The sequence below is a fragment of the Tiliqua scincoides genome, chromosome 3, assembly GCF_035046505.1.
Source record: "Tiliqua scincoides isolate rTilSci1 chromosome 3, rTilSci1.hap2, whole genome shotgun sequence".
Taxonomy (NCBI): Eukaryota; Metazoa; Chordata; class Lepidosauria; order Squamata; family Scincidae; genus Tiliqua; species Tiliqua scincoides.
Genome location: NC_089823.1, coordinates 81,463,738 through 81,480,400, shown reverse-complemented (window position 1 = coordinate 81,480,400; position 16,663 = coordinate 81,463,738). Strand labels below are relative to the sequence as shown.

Genomic DNA, 16,663 nt, shown 5'->3' with positions numbered 1-16,663 from the left:
GCTCAGAAAAAATCCGGTGTACACGTAATGGTGACTAGTAGGATATTACATTCTTGAGAAAAACTTTTGCCATATATTCTGTCCAAAATCTGGCCTGGAGCTCATCAGGAAATAATGGCAGACCCAGTATCTCTTCACCAACTTTGCTATAGAGATGAAATACCACTGCATCCTTGGAACATTTAGAAAAAATATTTTAACTAACCTTGCTTCATACAGGCCTCATTTTCACAACTGAAGAATTTACTATTAGGGACCAATCCTATCCCACCTTTCCAGCACTGATGCAGCCATGTCAGTGGGGTGTGCACTGCAGTGTGGGGGGGCAGTCACAGGGGCCTCCTCAAGATAAAGGAACATTTGTTGCCTTATCTTGGGTCGACACTGGCTGCATGGGTACTGGAAAGTTGGTTAGGATTGGGCTTTTAGAAGACTATGATGACAAATCACTGGTTCAAGGTCCATTCTCTGAACCAGACTGGTGCTTTAGTAGAGAGCTATCACAGATTTCTTCTTCATTTAAAGCAGTGGTTCTCAAACTTTTTGGGAGATTTACTCCCTAAGTAAGTCTTTTTAAGGGAGGGGTGAGTATTGCATCCCCAGGATCATGTTCCTAAGGGCGAGGAGGGGTACTTTCACTAATGTAGGGCTGCTGGAGCTTCCAGGTGTTGTAGAGAGCCCCGCATAGCCCTCTGCATGGTTCCCCGATGCTTGGAACACTGAGAAATAAGTGAGCGCAAAGCACTACCTCTTCGTGCCGCAACCAGGAAGTGCTTTGTGCTCGCTTATTTCTCAATGTTCCAAGCATCGGGCAGCCATGCAGAGGGGCTGTGCAGGACTCCCCACACAACCTGGAGTGTCTAGCAGCCCTACATTAGTGAAAGTGAAAGCATCCCCTGCACTCTGAGCAACGCAATCCTGGGGACTGGGTCACTGCTTCTCCCCTTCCCCCACCCCTTAAAGGGACTGGGGAACCTTTGCACGAACTGATTTAAAGAAATCAGTGAAACACCCTGTAATATCATATGAACGTCTCCTAAGCTTTGCACCCAAAAAACAGATTAGTAGAGGTGTTTGTTTCTGGTGAGTAAGATAGGTTTACAACCTTTATTTTACTGAACACAATGGGTTTACATCTGAATAAAATAAATAACATGGTTTTCAAACACCTCTATAAGTTAGAGCAGGGGTGTCTAACGTTTTTAGCAGGAGGGCCACATCATCTCTCTGACACCGTGTCAGGGGGCCAGGGGAAAAAAAGAATTAATTTACATTTTATATTTGAATAAATTTACATACGTTTACATAAATGAATATATTAAAGATGAATTTATATGAATGAATGAAGGTCTTGCAATAGCTCAAGGCCTATAAAAGGCCTTGCATAAAGCAACGCTGGCCTTTCCTTTGCTGCCGCTACTGCATCACAGACGTGAAACAACAAGCAGTGGAGGGAGTTCTCATCCCATAGCTCACAGGAGAGGTCAAACAGTTGCCCTCACGCTGAGAGCAGTTGCGTTGGGCCAGTGCGGGCTCCAACAAATCTCCGGAGGGCCAGAAACTCAATGGAGACTGTGGACTCCCTAAGGGCCGCTTTGATAGGCCTCGAGGGCCTCAAGTGGCCCCAGGACTGGGGTTTGGGTACCCCTGGGTTAGAGTGTGTGCCCATTTTTAAAGAACCATGAAAACAAAACGCTGTCCTTGCTCACAGAGAGTGTTGATGAAAGGAGTGTAAAGCTCTCTGGTCAGAAGTGGGTCAGGCATGTCTCGAAGAAATTCTTTTAATAATGCAGCCACATCGTGAATGCTGTGTTCTTCATCCAATACCACATCTACACCGCGATCAAATTCTTCACGTAACTAGAAAAATAAATGCAAGAGAAAATGTCCCAGCAATATGATGTTAAATATAGCTGATGAATGGATAACAGCTTGGTATTATGTCAATTCCTATATTTGCTAAGAAACCTCCCCCCCCAAGACAATATAAAAGCTAAAGCATTTAGGAACATTATGTTAGATCACTTTGCCCACAGGAGATCTGTCCTTTCAATTACCTTTCGATTACGGGTTACAAGCTATGATATGTATGTGCAACCTCCTGATTTTAGAAGTGGGCTATCAGAATGCCAGATGCAAGGGAGGGCCCCAGGATGCAGGTCTCTTGTTATCTGGTGTGCTCCCTGGGGCATTTGGTGGGGCTGCTGTGAGATACAGGAAGGTGAACTAGATGGGCCTATGGCCTGATCCAGTGGGGCTGTTCTTATGCACCATTAACAGCAGTTCAGATTTTACTGTTAAATTACAATTATTATTTTACATTTCACATGCCACTTTAAGAGCACTTTGCAGCAGATATTTAGTAGCTTACAAATAAGTATGGGGGGGCCCATATCCACAGATCCCATATTCATGGTTTCAGTTAACAGCTCTGCTCCCCTTGCCTCCAGAGGGTCTTCTGAGCCCAGCAGAGGCCTCACATATTTTTAAAGGCATAAAAATGTTACTTCCAGTTTTTTCTGAAAAAAGAAGTGACATTTTTTGCCTCTGATAGTCATTCTGACCCCGGCAGAGGCCATAGGTGGACATGCTCGTGGCCTCTGCTGGGATCAGAAGACCCTCCAGAAGCAAGGGGAGCAGAGCTGCCTTCGCCTCGGGGGGGGGGGGAAGTCTCCTATATTCATGGATTCACGTATCTGTGGGGGGTTCCAGAACAGCCTGTAATAATGTTCTACACCCACTTACACTAAGCTGCATTTGCACCACTCTCAGGGCCGAATCCTATCCAACTTTCCAAACCCAATGCAACTGCAATGCAGCCTCAAGGTAAGAAAACAAAAGTTTCCTAAGTCTTGCTCCCAGACCTATGGAACAACATTCTTCTCAATCTCACTATATCTTGCTTAGGACAGAAATTGGATCTTACTTTTATTTTCTCTTTAACATCCATGATCAAAACTGACCAAAAGGTGTCACTTTCTGCCTATTCCCCCTTCTCCAGCTGCATACCATATTATTCCAGAGGCCTTCCTAAACCTCAGGAATGGATTTTCATAAGCTATGGTGTTCCTACACAACTCTCATAAGAACATAAGAATAGCTCTGCTAGATCAGGCCAAAGTCCCATTTAGTTCAGCTTTCTATATCTCACAGTGGCCTACCAAATGCTTCAGGGAGCACACAAGACAACAGACATAATCTGTGTCCCGGTACCTTCCCCTGCATCTGGCATCTGCAGAGGCAGCCTGCCTCTAAAACCAAGAGCTTGCACATTCCTACCATGACTTGTAACCCCAGATGAACTCTTTGTCCAGAAATCTGTCCAAACCCCTCTTAAAGGCATTGAGGCAAGATGCCATCACTACGTCCTGTGGCAAGGAGTGCCACAGACTAATTACACGCTGGGTAAAGAAATATTTTCTTTTGTCTGTCCTAACTCTCCCAAAACTCAACTTTAGTGGGGAGGGGATGGTATGCACGACCGGGAGAGGATGCAAGTCTGTAAATTTATATTTAAACAAAAAGGATTCTGCAATTATTGCTGATCCTGTACTGCTAAGCCAGGGATCAGGGGTTGTTTGGCTGGCCCAGATGCACCAGATCCTCTTCTTGGGAGAGGATTGGTGGCAATTTGGAAAGGGGTCAGGGCTTGGACACATTTAAGCAGACTGCCCCCTGGCTCCCTTCCTCTTTGCATGCTAGTCCACATGCAAGTTATTGACACCTATCTGCCCTTTAAACAGTGTGGGTGTAGCTAGTTGTGTTTTGGAGCTGGGTAGGAATTTTTCTGTTTATCAGACTGGCCATTGGTGAATAGTTTTTTCACCTACCCCTGACTGTTGGTGGGTTGGGTTCTTTTTCTTTGCTTGAATAACCTCTTGTCACTTTACTCTTGCAAGCAGTGCAGGTTTGACGGCATCAGCATGGCCCTTTGGTGTGCACCTTGATGTTAGCAAAGGCAAAGCTGAACCCACTTCCATTCCTCAGTGGCCCAAAGATGCAAGGGATTGGTTAGGTTGTCCCTGGTCAAAATTGCAGGGGCTGCCCCAAAGGCTCAACAACATGGAATGGCCCTGTGCAGTTCAGCTTCCTCTGCCCCCTTGTGGGATTGGTGGGGATAAGCTAGCAGGACCTTAAAAGGGGTGTGGTTTGGAGTCGTGGTATTCTGGTGCATCTCAAATGATCTATCCTTTGCACTACTGTTGCAGGTCTCACGTTTTCACCTTCTACCTATCTGCATTAAATAAGTTAATAAAATGGCCCGTTCTCCCATATACATTGTCCCAAGTGTTCACTGGGGCGAGTACAAACAAATACCAGTTGCTGACATGGACTATATTTGTGGGGTCCTTTTGGTTCAAATATAAAATACATTATTTGACCAGCTGATAAGAGTCTGGGAGAATACTATTATTTTTATAATCTCAGCTATTTTACTAGACATTATCAGCATACAATATATCAAACTCAAACAGTTCATGAGATATTGGCTTTACCTGTCTTACTCTCTTTTTTGAGCTCCCAACTCTGAATATCCCCACGGTCTGAAGACCTAAAAATAGTATTCATTTTATTTCATTATTCAAAGCTTTAAACATACATGCATCGAGCATTCAAATATTTTTTTTCTGTTATGATATTTTAAAATGAAATTTAAGCTCTGCAGCAAGATATCTGGTATAAAACTTTGACGTATACATATTGAAGTTGCTACCTTTTCTCCCCCAATAGCATTAACACCAAAACTTATCGACACTTCAGGGGAAAAAGGCAGAGATTGCTTGTAGTTCTTTTGGTGAAGCTTCCAAGACTGTTTTTCAGCTACACTGCAGTAGCTGTTCAAGGGCAACACTAGGGGGGAGTCTAAGATCAAACTCAGTCATACTGTGCATAGAAAGATTCTGGAGCTTCACAAAACCACTGATGTGGGAAAAAAATGTGCTCATTCTGCGTGCTTCCTTAAATAAAAGTCCAGAAAGAGATCCTGGATATAGATTATTATCTTAATGGCTCATGAATTACTATCCCACTGGGAAAAACAGGAGAGAGAGAGAAGGATGAATAAGTGCAGGAACTGAAGCACTGATCATATCCCAGAGTTCTCAAATATTTATATGAAGATGGCTTGTCCCTCCATGGTGTCAGACATGCAACTCTAATAACAATAACAGTAACTAACAACAATGTATATACCACTTTTAATTGCAAAAAGTTCACAAAGTGGTTTACATAGCAAAATAAATTTTAAAATGTGTTCACTGCCCAAAAGGGGGAGTATAATCTATACAAGTTTATCTCCCCAAAGGAGGAGATATACAAGTGATTCCAGTAAACAACCACTGAAAAAAAGCTATGCTAGGATGAATAGGGACAGTTGTTCTCCCCTTGCTAAGACAATCATTACTTAAAAGGTGCTTCTTAGACTAATTAACAGGGACATTTAGTAAAGGTTGCAGCAGCAAAATTTCTAATGATTAAGGGCCAAACTAGTAAAGACTACCACATGTGAGATCCCTGATGGCTACTTTTTGTTTAGAAAAGCCTAACAAAACACTGAAATGAAGTGAAGGGGGACTGCAAATCTGACTGAGTGAGGGTATGAAGAAAGACAGAGAAACCTATGGGTGGGAAAGCACCTGGGACAGGATTGATATTCATTGATATTCATTCATTCATGGTCCAATGGAAAGAATTAAGCACTCATTTCTCATCACTATTTGGGATGGGGGGGGCTAGTGACTCCCTAGTGTTTTGTGTAGTTTGGCTCAGAGCTAACATGTGTTTCTCAATCAATTGCACTAGTACCACTAGTGGTACTTGTGGTGGTGTCTGGTGGTACTCACGGGAGTGCTGAGTCCCTCTGATAGCGGGACCAGCAACACAAAGTGACAAGCAGTGGTAGGCAGCTCAGCAGGCAGAGCTCCAGCATGCACTTTTCATGTGCTCAAAAAAGCCCACCCATCCATCCTGAGCCTCTTACCAGTGTTTGTCACTTTGCAGCTGGCCTCCCAATCCAGAAATAACAGGTGAAGACATCATCACCTTTTACTTCTGGTGGTACTTCCAATAGGCGGACCATGCTAAGTGGTTCAGTAGGGGACAAACATTGAGAAAAGCCGGCATAGGGTCCTAACTGAGAAGTAGCCAATTCCCTGTAACACATCTGCAAGTTATACAAGAACTGATTAGCAGCATAGTTAAGAACCAATTATACCTGTAAATATATTAAACTTGCATTGGGAGCTAAATTATCTAATCGGTTCAAGGGGAATACCCACAGGCTGTGCACAAATCCACATAAGATGTTTCAAAGACTACATCATCTATCTTTCATTGCTAGTGTATATTGAAACACACTTACCATGTTTTTCTAAGTGCTGGCAGCAGCTGTCTACAACGCGGGGAACCTGCCTGTAAATAGGATTTAGACTTAGCTTCTTGTCCCTCGCCTTTTCTTTCTTGCTCTGAGTTTCAGCAGGCAATGACAGCTGTAGAGCTTCCAGCAGTCGAGACTGACTGTCATCAAGATCAGTAATAGAGTCCACAGACATTGCACCCTGCAACATAAATACACATATGTATGACTGATACGAATGCATGGAGTCTGAGTTCTGAAGTGAAGTTGCTCATAAATCCAACTTCTTCTTTCAAAGCACAAGAACCAGATTTGAATTTAAAAACATAAAGTAATAGAAAAGTAATCAGAGAGAGTGTAGTATAAATTCCCACTTATGAAATATGCGCTGAAAATATTCTCACCACTATATTCTCGCAGCTAAAAATATAAACAAATATCCATGGGTGTTCTCCCTAAACCTGTAATTGAATTAATGGCTCTTCTCCATTTTAAAAGTTAAGTGAATTAAATTCAAAGGATTAATTTTCAAAATTAATATTTTAAACTACTGCTTTAGTTATAACCTCCTGTAGTCAAAGTGGGAATTTTTCCCCTTAACATAAATAAAGATTAAAAATAAAACACTCTGAATCACCAGAGTAGATAATAACAGAAGAACTGGTATAAGGTGGGAAGATTTCCAACAGAGGCCTCACAAAATTTTCTTTTCAAAACGCTTGGGGTTACATTTTTCATATTCAAATATACATTGATTGTCATATCTGAAGAATTCTGTTGCTATTTTATTGGGAAGTAAAGCACGTACACACTATTGCTTATTATCTTGAACCATAGCTCATCCCACCTAGAGGAGTTACAGCATCTGTAAAAGGATGTAGGTGGTAAATAAAACACCTTGCTCACAATTCATTTGTGTAATGCAAAAATATAGGTAATAAAAATTTTTATCATCACATCAGTATTCAACCTGAATATTTTAAATAAACCAATTGTTTTTAGAACTCTGGTGTTCAAACTGGCCTTTATAGACATGATAGTTACAGGAGAGACCCAATTCATCCATTATTCCTTCAGTGGCAAGCCTGCTCCTGTTTTCCATTCAAGCCAATGAAGAAAATACACAGTCACTTCTATGGAGAAAGGTGAATGATAGAAACTCAGATTAAAAACTCAGATTAAATTAGTAAGGGAAAAGCGTTTTGGGAGAACAGCCATTGCAGACATGTCTGTGTAAAGACATGTCTGTGTGCATGTCTGTGTACAGACATGTCTGTGTGCAGACATGTCTGTGTACCATAGTCTTTCGAGACTGAAGGTTGCCAACCAACTGTGTACTAACTGAAATAAAAGTTTTGAAATCCAACAATTTTTCAAATTTTACAATTCACTTTTGTTGACATTCAAACTCAAAAATGATTTTTGTAAATGTTGTACTGATTTCAGTTATGGGAACCAATCAAAACACCAGAATTTCAGGTTCAAATTTTTATTCACAAATTGTTGTGAGATTTTAAATCACAGTTAGTTATTCTGATTTCTATTGTGTAATATTTGACTATCTAAATGTCAAATGTTCATGAAACAGTTGCTGAACGCTTGGAAACAAATCTATCTGTAGCAAAGGCACAAGGCTCCAAAAGTCCCCAAAGCCCCTAACATTACATAGCTAAACATTAGTTATTACGTTCCATAAGGGTCACTTTTGGTTCACAAAACTAAAAAGAATTATGCATGTATTTTTCAACTAAACTACTGCATAGCAGGTTCAGATGCTTAATGTGGTTCTTAACATTTCTGCTAACATAAGTGCCAGGAGACAGAACAATTGCAATAAGACGAAATTGCCTCCATAAAAAATGCAATAAGTGAATACATTACAACTTTATGTGGAGTAGAACTTAAGATCTCAAAAATTTGGAGTTCTGATACTGAGAGCAATTTAAGTGCAAATACAAGTGAACTAGCACACTTCAGGAGGGCAGATGAATATATATTGGAGATTTTACTAAGTAATAGATGCTGTGGAACAGGCGTGCTCAAAACGTTGATCGCGATCGACCTGTCGATTGCAAAGCAAAATCCGGTCGATCGTGCACCGAGCCTCCCGTCCGCCATGTTGAAAGGGGCGGGAAAGAGCCCCGGAGCTTCCTGATTGGCCCGCCATGTTGAAAGGGGCGGGAAAGAGCCCCGGAGCTTCCCGATTGGCCCGCCATCGCATCCGGGACACTCGGTGGCGCTGAGTGCGAGGCAGGGCTGGGATCCAGCAGTTATGCAGGATCCCAACCCCTGTTCCTGAGGAGAATGGAGCGGCTTCAAACTGCTCCTGCGAGGCAGGGCTGGGATCCAGCAGTTATGCAGGATCCCAACCCCCGTTCCTGAGGAGAATGGAGCGGCTTCAAACTGCTCCGCTCTCCTCAGACTTGTGCCACCTCCAGAGGTGGCGCAAGTCCAAGGAGACCCATAAGTGCAAGTCCGAGGAGACCCTTAAGCGCAAGCAGCCTTCACCCGGAGGTAAGGGGAAATGTTTCCCATTGCCTCTGTTTGAGCCGCTTGTGGCCACAATCCTGTGCTGGAGATAGTGCAAGCCTCTTGGCTTACCTGTTCCAGTGCAGGATAGGATTGCGCCCTGAGTCATTTTGATTCATGAGTCATGAATCCTTCAGCAAAAATGCATAGAAAAAGGAAGTTGGGGGAGGGAGTTCTTGGTAGAGCACAAAGAGGTTTGACGGTCTCTAGTCTAGATATACATCAGCTTCCTTTCTTAAACCACCTGTGGTTAGACTCTTGTACGTAATGTACACAAGTTTTACACTAGTGACTCTCACAAACCTTAATACAATAATTTCTTATTTTTTAAACTTACATAAGTACTTACTTTAGATTATAATTTAAAAAATAGAAAACAACCTGAAAATGAATCATGAATCATGCAAAGCTTTTTATACAGTTTGGGAGACGAAATAAATAATTGGGTGGGCAGTAGTTTCAGAAGTGTAATCCGTTTACAATAAGTGGCTTAAAAAAAGATTGAGTTTGCTCCTTAATAATTTGAAAGACCAACCAGAATCTGACTGGGGAAAAGGAAAGTTTCCAAAGAATCCTTGTGTCCCCTGAGGTGTTGGCAAGAGACTTGTGTCCATCTCGTTCTCTCCCACGAGCAGCTGGGAAAGAGAGATGACTGTTAAAATGGCAACTTCTATCATTTCAATCAGGGCTGACTTTAATTTAACTATCGCAAAACAGACCTCAGATTCCAATTTATGAAAGCGGGGCAGTGCCTGAGAAAGCCCCACTAAACCAACAGAATGCACAAAGCAATTAAAGGGAAACTTACTCTCCTCCTGGCCCGTGGAGCTGGCTCTGGCGTGTTTGGCGAAGTAGATTCATTTGGTGTTTCCGAAGTAGAGCTAAGAGATGAGTTACTGCTTGAGAGTTCTTTGTTCTGTCTTTTACTCCCAAAAGGCAAAAGAGAGGCTACAAATTCCGAAACATCCCTCTGCTCTTCTCTTTGTGTATCCTGCTTCAGTTTGTAGGCGCGGTCATTAGCTATTACTTGCGATAACGGCATTCCAAAAGCCTGGGGTACGAATTCTGGAGGGAAAAGAAGAATTTGCTTCCATATTTCATTTGTCTGAACAAATTTCTAAAGGTTCTTCTTGCCTTGCAGAACGTTTAGATAATAAACACACTAAAAAGGATCCCATGGGTACAGTTTGTGTTGCATTAATAGTGCAATCCTACGTGTGTCTATTCAAAAAAAGCCCCACCAAGTTCTATGGGGCTTACTCTCAAGTAAGTGCACACTGGATCACAGCCTAAGCGCATTTTTGAAAAAATGGATTGCATTTTTTCAAGTCGGGTGAGCTTCCCCAAGGACTTGGGAGCAGTTCTTGGGGAAGTGTCAACATATATAGTGAACAAGAACAAGTAGCTGAAGGAATAGAAGAAAACAAAAATACTTAGTAAAAACACAAATCTGAAGATGGGAGGCTTACTTTCAGTCACCCCCAAGACCTTTGTTATGTGTTGAAGAAAAGCATGTAAAAAGTATGGCTGTTTAAGTTTCAGGTGTGCACGTGGTGAAATGGCAGTCCTGTAAAATGACTAAATGATTTAAAATGAAGAGGAAAGCTACTGCAATCTTTAATGGGACAAGGTTTTCAGTTTAGAGTTTACAGCAAGAAACAAAAACACAAAATTTTTTCTAGACACTGCTCACCAAATTTTAACCCCCTGCTTAAAAACCAACCAGTTTTCTGTTCAATGCAATTCCAAACACCTGTTGTTAGACTCTTGCTTTATGGCAAAAACTAAAAGGAACACACACATGTCGTCAGAGGCGTACATTGTCTTACTGAGTCTCAGAGAGATGCATAAATGGAGGGGGGAAAGCAAAATATGAAACAAAGAACATTTGCAACAAAATTATTTCTGAGAAACAACAAGCATGCTATTTTATGTTCTCATTGGGACTCCTTTCTCTCTTTCAGACAGACTATGGCATGCTAACGTCACTAGTGAAAATTACTGTTGGAACAATTCAAACATAAATGGTATTTATGTTAACATAGAGTGAACAGAAAGTAAGAATGTAAGCAGAATGTGTGACAACTAGAGGTGTTTGAAAATTGTGTTGTTTACTCAGAGGGAAGCCCATTTTGTTTAGTAAGTTTTGGGCTATAATCCTATCTTACTCACTGGAAACAAAAACTTCTAGCTACAAAAAAATGAAAAAAGCTAAACATTTATTCACAATAGTGAAAAAAAAACCAATGGCAATAAGCTGTTATGTATGCAAGTTATGCAGGATCGAAATCCTGCATAACTGATTGGCCCAGAATTATGGCTGGCCAATCGGGTGATGGATCGAAATCCTACCATCCGATTGGTCCTCTAGTGAACGGTTCAATTGCACCGATCATGGGGAGTCTGGGAGGAGCTAACGGCTATAAAAAGCCAGGGGTATGTGCCTTGAGTCAGATTCATTGCCAGGTCCTGTTCTGAATATGGAATAAATGTATTCAGCTGTTATCTCTATGCCTTCCTTTATTTGCATGGACCCACTATATAACATAAGCAATGGAACGAGGCGAACCATCTACCATCCCACCAGGTACTGTAAAATAGCAAGCACGCTAGGATTCATGCAGATTACACAGCTAAATTGTGCCATTCTCAGTTGCAGAAATGACAATCAAGGGATCTATCAAAATTGTCTTTTCAAAGCAAAGAAAACTAATTATACGGGAATAGGACTCCTCTGCCTTCAATTAACTTTAAACATTGCAATGCTGCCTTATCACGTAAGCTTCTTCTCTTTTTTATTATATTCTGACAGAGTTCAAGGAGAGTACTCCACTGTATCATTTTTCTGGGAGTGTAGGTGGCACTTAGAACCAATTGAAAGATAAAATATTTGAAGAACAATCCTTTCAATGAACTATTACTATCTCCCATAGGAAAACACATAGTCAGAGAGAAAGTGTTACCATTAAAAATCCATCCATTTGTCCACAGTACATAAAATATGATTCAACTAATTCTGTCAGGAAATTAATTTGAGAATTCTGCTTGTTTCCCAAGAGAATCATGGGTGGAGAATGTCCTTGTGGCAAGGTTGAGAGATTATTCCCTTTCACTGGTGGAGACTCTGAAGGGAGGAGTCTAGTCAGCTGTTAGAGATGCTGCTCCCTCTTGAGCCATCTTAGTGTGTGTCACTAAGATCAAAGCAGCAGCATTCAAGCAAGGAGCCAATTACTGTTCTGTTGCAGTACTTTTGGGTGTGGGAGTACACCTTGCAGGACTCTCTCCACCCTCACTGGCTGAGTTCAGAGAGGGTCAGTCAGTGCCTCAGTTGTCGCTCAGTGTGGCCAGTCAGCAGAGCAGTGAGGCTAGGGAGCAGGGCGGTGATCTGCTCTGTTGATGATATAGGGACAGTGGTAAGACAAGCAAACAAAGAGAAGGTAGAGGTATTGATCAACTGGTCTATCCTCCCCAGCATTTACCTAACAAGCAAGCAAACAAAAATGAGGACAGTACGGTGTTACTGGGCTTACTGCAGTGGAAGTGCTTTGTGCAGAGGGTGCCCTTAGGTCACAATTGGGCAGATATATCCCCTCCCTCGCTGCAGACCCCGCTTCCCCCAGGGGTTCTTGTGTCCTGCAAATGATGGAAGAGGTCTGTTCAGCCAGGATGCCTGAATGAGGTCAGAGAAAATGTGGCAAGGCTCAAATGACCACTACTGAAGACATGCTAGGATTTTGCAGGCTTGGTTTAACGCCCTTTAACGCATAACGTAAGCTGGGCCTGAGAATTATGGCATGTGGGCCCTGGTCCGGCAGCAGCAGCCATATACGTAATTCTTGGGAGCAAAATTTGGAGATTACTGCAAGATTGGGGTACAGAGTGGGTGATAGCTGGCATGACATCTCCCATGATTAATGCAATGTTTTGGTGCATCTTGAGGAATTGATCAAAGCAGCACATCCCCTGAGCAGTCTGAGTATGTGTTAGTTGCACCAGGCCACACTATAGTTGTGGAAATGGCTCCAGGATACTAAGTACAGCATACGTTAGAGGGGTGAACAAAGGAGCAACCACAACAACTTGTAATAGGCACTCTATTCACCTCAAAATATTAGCAATTACCACTGGACTTGCTCACTGTAGCACAAAGTGCTTCTGTTTACAGTTATGCTTCTCATGGCCTTTTTCTAGCGTGACGGGTCGAATGATCTCCTGGCTAGGGACAAGAGCAATTTGTGAGAGTGGGTTTTGAAACACAAGGGCCTCATTATAGAAATCATCAAATTACAAAAAAGAAAAAGGGAACATGGTACATTTGGGAAAAACTGGGAGGTCTGGACTGTGCCCTGTCACATCTCTTTGGAGTATTTGAGCAAGAGAGGGAAGGTGAAAGGGCTCCTTTTTCAGCACCAAAGTGGAGTCCTTTGGCCCAGTATCTCTGGTTTGTGGTCAGATGTTCAACATGGATTCTTTAGAACTGGTGCAGCAATTACAGTGGTGGGAATGGGCTTGGGAAAGGTTTGAACTTAGTGAACTTGGCAGTGGAAGTCCAGGGCATACAAGTATGAGGTATGAAGGTCTGTCCAGAATTTACATGGTTTGTTGCACTGATTCTTGTTTTGCCTGGCAGCGGCAGATGGTGACATTGGTTGGGTGCATTCTACTATTTTGTGCCCAAGAAAGAATAAGTAACAGCAACATCAGTCACAAGCTTGGCATGGGGAAAATGGCCAGCATCAGCTGAACAGAAAATAGGTTATGGGACCAGCTGATGCCAGGTTTGCAGGAGTGTTTAGCAAGTAGACTCCTGGCTAAGTTACCTAGATGACAATGACCTGGGACTGAAAATAGGACTGTCCTTGAGCCATCAGGCCTGTAGAGGTTTTGCGTGCCTGGAGTGGTCGTGCTTTGATCTGACCCTCTCCAACAAAGACTGTGGCAGGGACAGGGGTTCAGGTCTCTAGTAAGTAGAAAGGTTTTAGAGGAAAGCTAACTAGGACTTGAGAAGGACAGTGGTGGCAGCAGCAGGGCCTTGACTGCCCATTCCACTGGTTTTAACTTGCAACTGAGTTTATATAGGGGAGATGTTCATCTTTTATGTGCTAAGATTCTCTTTCTAGGTGAGCTATGGCAGGGTCTGTATGACTGTATTTGTCGCAGGTGGATGGGGGGCAGTTATCATCCCCCCACCCATGGCAGGTTCTGTGCAGGGGGGATTTAGAACAGGAAATTTGGGGAGTTCCCCAAGGCAAGTAGATCAGTCAAAGGGGGTCACAAGACCAGGCTCCAGAGGCTCTTTTGGTTTAGGAATATTGAATGGAACCCACTGAACAATGAATGCAAAGTGAAACCCAAAGACTGATTGGCTTGAGAGGGCTGCCTTGACTCTTTATAAGGGTTGGTGTTGAGAAACTAGTACTGTCAAGCATATGATCTGCAGACTGTAGTGGAGTCACCCAGAAAAAAGGAGAAGGTAGAAGGTCACTCAGACAAAAGGAGAACGGATTAGAGCTATCAGTGGCGTAGCTAATGCTTGTGTAGTCCGGTGCAGAGCTCAAAATGATGCTCCGGAAGTAATGTCACAACCAGAAGTGACATCATGCCCAGACTTGCAAATAAATAAAAAGTTTGTCCCATATTGGTTAGAGACACTGTGCTGGGGTGAAGAGGGGTGGTTATTCTCCCCCTGCTAAATATAAGAGGAGCACCACTTGAAAAAGTGCCTCTACGCAATTAGCAGGAGTAACTGTACTATAATACATGGAAATGAAAGCTGACCCATATTAACACCTTATTGGTTCCATGCTGAATCATAACACCATCTTCTTGGCTCCCAGAACAATCAGTCTCAAGGTCAGTTTTGAATTAGACATCCACTTTTTGTTTCTTAATGCAGTTTTGTTTCTGTTTTCTGGTTAATTGGCCAGAACTTTTGATAGAATACAGATATTCCAATGTGGTTTGTTTCACTGCATTCTGCATTAAATTACCTTTCCACTGGTCTATAACATGATGTTATTATTCATACATACCAAGATTTTCACAATTTTGGCCACTAGTATCAAGCTCAACTTGTTGTCCCCCTAAAGTTTGTTGCCCACTGCAACCGCTACCCCCTGCACCCCCTTAGCTATGCCACTGAGAGCTATTATTAAAAGGGGGAAGTGTTATGTTAGTAAGGACATGCTATAGTTTGTTTCGTGTCTAGAAAGTTTTGGCCCATTTATAATTCAAAAATCCTTGTTTCCTGACTTCTTGGGGTATGTAGGCAAGATATGGAACAGAGTTGCCACCTTCCCGAAATTCCAAAAACATCTAATCATATCAAAATCTTCCTAATGTCCAAACTGCTAATTCTACAGTCTGCAATAGAGGGATAGTTTGGGGGATATACAAAAGGCTCTATATGTGGCACGTAAATTTGTGTGAAATGTAGAGATTGTGGGAAGGTCATAATAGAAGGTGTTGGACCAGTTAGCCAATTGTTAGATTTAATTTTTTAGTTCTTCCACATTTCATGAGATTTGTTATGTTGTCTTTGAGTCACTCAAAGCAACAAATGAAAAGGTTATTTAGACATTAGAGCTCTTCCCTCTTCTAATTAAGCAACACACAGAGATGTCAACAATGTCAAAATTGGGTTAGTAGTAATGCCTTTAGCAGCAATTTTCTTATACTGTTTGCAGTGACCTTTACAAATGTCAGCATTTATTTATCTACTAAAGTACTGCAGCAACAAACAGGAACAAAAAAGTACGTCATTTGATTTTAGGAAAATGGAAAAACTACTGTATAGATTGAATAAAGTGTAGAAATATTGATGAGCACCTGGCAATATACCCATTAAATGGTAGGCATACATACTTGGCTATAACCACGGGCAACAGCCTCCTAGGTAGGAAAGGGACAATCTCAACTTCTCCTCTGTGCTCCAGTTGCCTCACTTTGTTTTTCTTTGCCCACAGACATCCTGGACTTTGAAGCAGATGAAATCACAGATTCCCCAAACATAGCCCATTAGTGTTCCCTCCATCTAAGCTTGAGAACGGTTTCTCCTGCCTGCACTGACAAAGTCGTTCTGAGGAAAAAGGCAGAAAACTCCATACACTTGCTTACGAGGGACGTGTTATAGAAGGGTGGTATAATCTAACCGGGAAAAGTACATGCATGCCCCAGAATCCCTGGGGGCTCCATTCTGTAACCCACCATGGTTAAGTGAAACCATGAATACCAGGGAACGCCCCCCCCCCCCAGAGGCGAAGGGAGCTCCGTAGACAAGTCCATCTGCGGCCTCTGCCAGGCTCAGACTGACTTTTAGAGGTAAAAAAAAAAACTTCCGATTTTTCAAAAACTCCAGAAGTGACGTTTTTAATGCCTTATAAACACACATTTATGTATGCCTATGCAGAAGTAAACTTTGCTGAGTTCATTGGAACTTATTTATTTATAGAATTTATATCCCACCTTTCTATTCCACAAAGGTCACTCAAGACTGCTTACAAATAAAACGTTCTGTTTTGGAACCCTCTGTAGTTAATTGAAAATGCAGATACCAGGGAATGCCCCCCACCATTAGCTTGGCTCCCCTTACTCCAGAGGGTCCTCTGAGAACAATAGAGGCTGCACGCATCCATCCACAGGCTCAGGATGGCTCTGCCAGGCTCAGACTGAGCCTTATAATGAAAAAAGCCCAGTTTTACAAAAAAAAACCCAGAAGTGATGTTTTCAACGCATTAGAAGACCCAGGGAAGTCCTTTAGGTATGTAGCCTCTGCTGGGC

The 16,663-nt window shown here is 42.3% G+C and overlaps 1 protein-coding gene across 3 annotated transcripts in view; it reads right to left on the bottom strand.

The window, feature by feature from the left end:
- Window positions 1-16,663, bottom strand: part of ARHGAP6 (Rho GTPase activating protein 6) — a 283,141-nt gene that overhangs the window by 41,758 nt on the left and 224,720 nt on the right. For all 3 annotated transcript variants that reach the window (XM_066619645.1, XM_066619642.1, XM_066619644.1), the window contains exons 4-7: window positions 9,693-9,949; window positions 6,362-6,557; window positions 4,497-4,552; window positions 1,710-1,860 (exon numbers count right to left, since the gene is read on the bottom strand). In XM_066619645.1, the coding sequence (XP_066475742.1) occupies window positions 1,710-1,860; window positions 4,497-4,552; window positions 6,362-6,557; window positions 9,693-9,949 (660 nt within the window). The remainder of the gene's footprint in view (window positions 1-1,709; window positions 1,861-4,496; window positions 4,553-6,361; window positions 6,558-9,692; window positions 9,950-16,663) is intronic.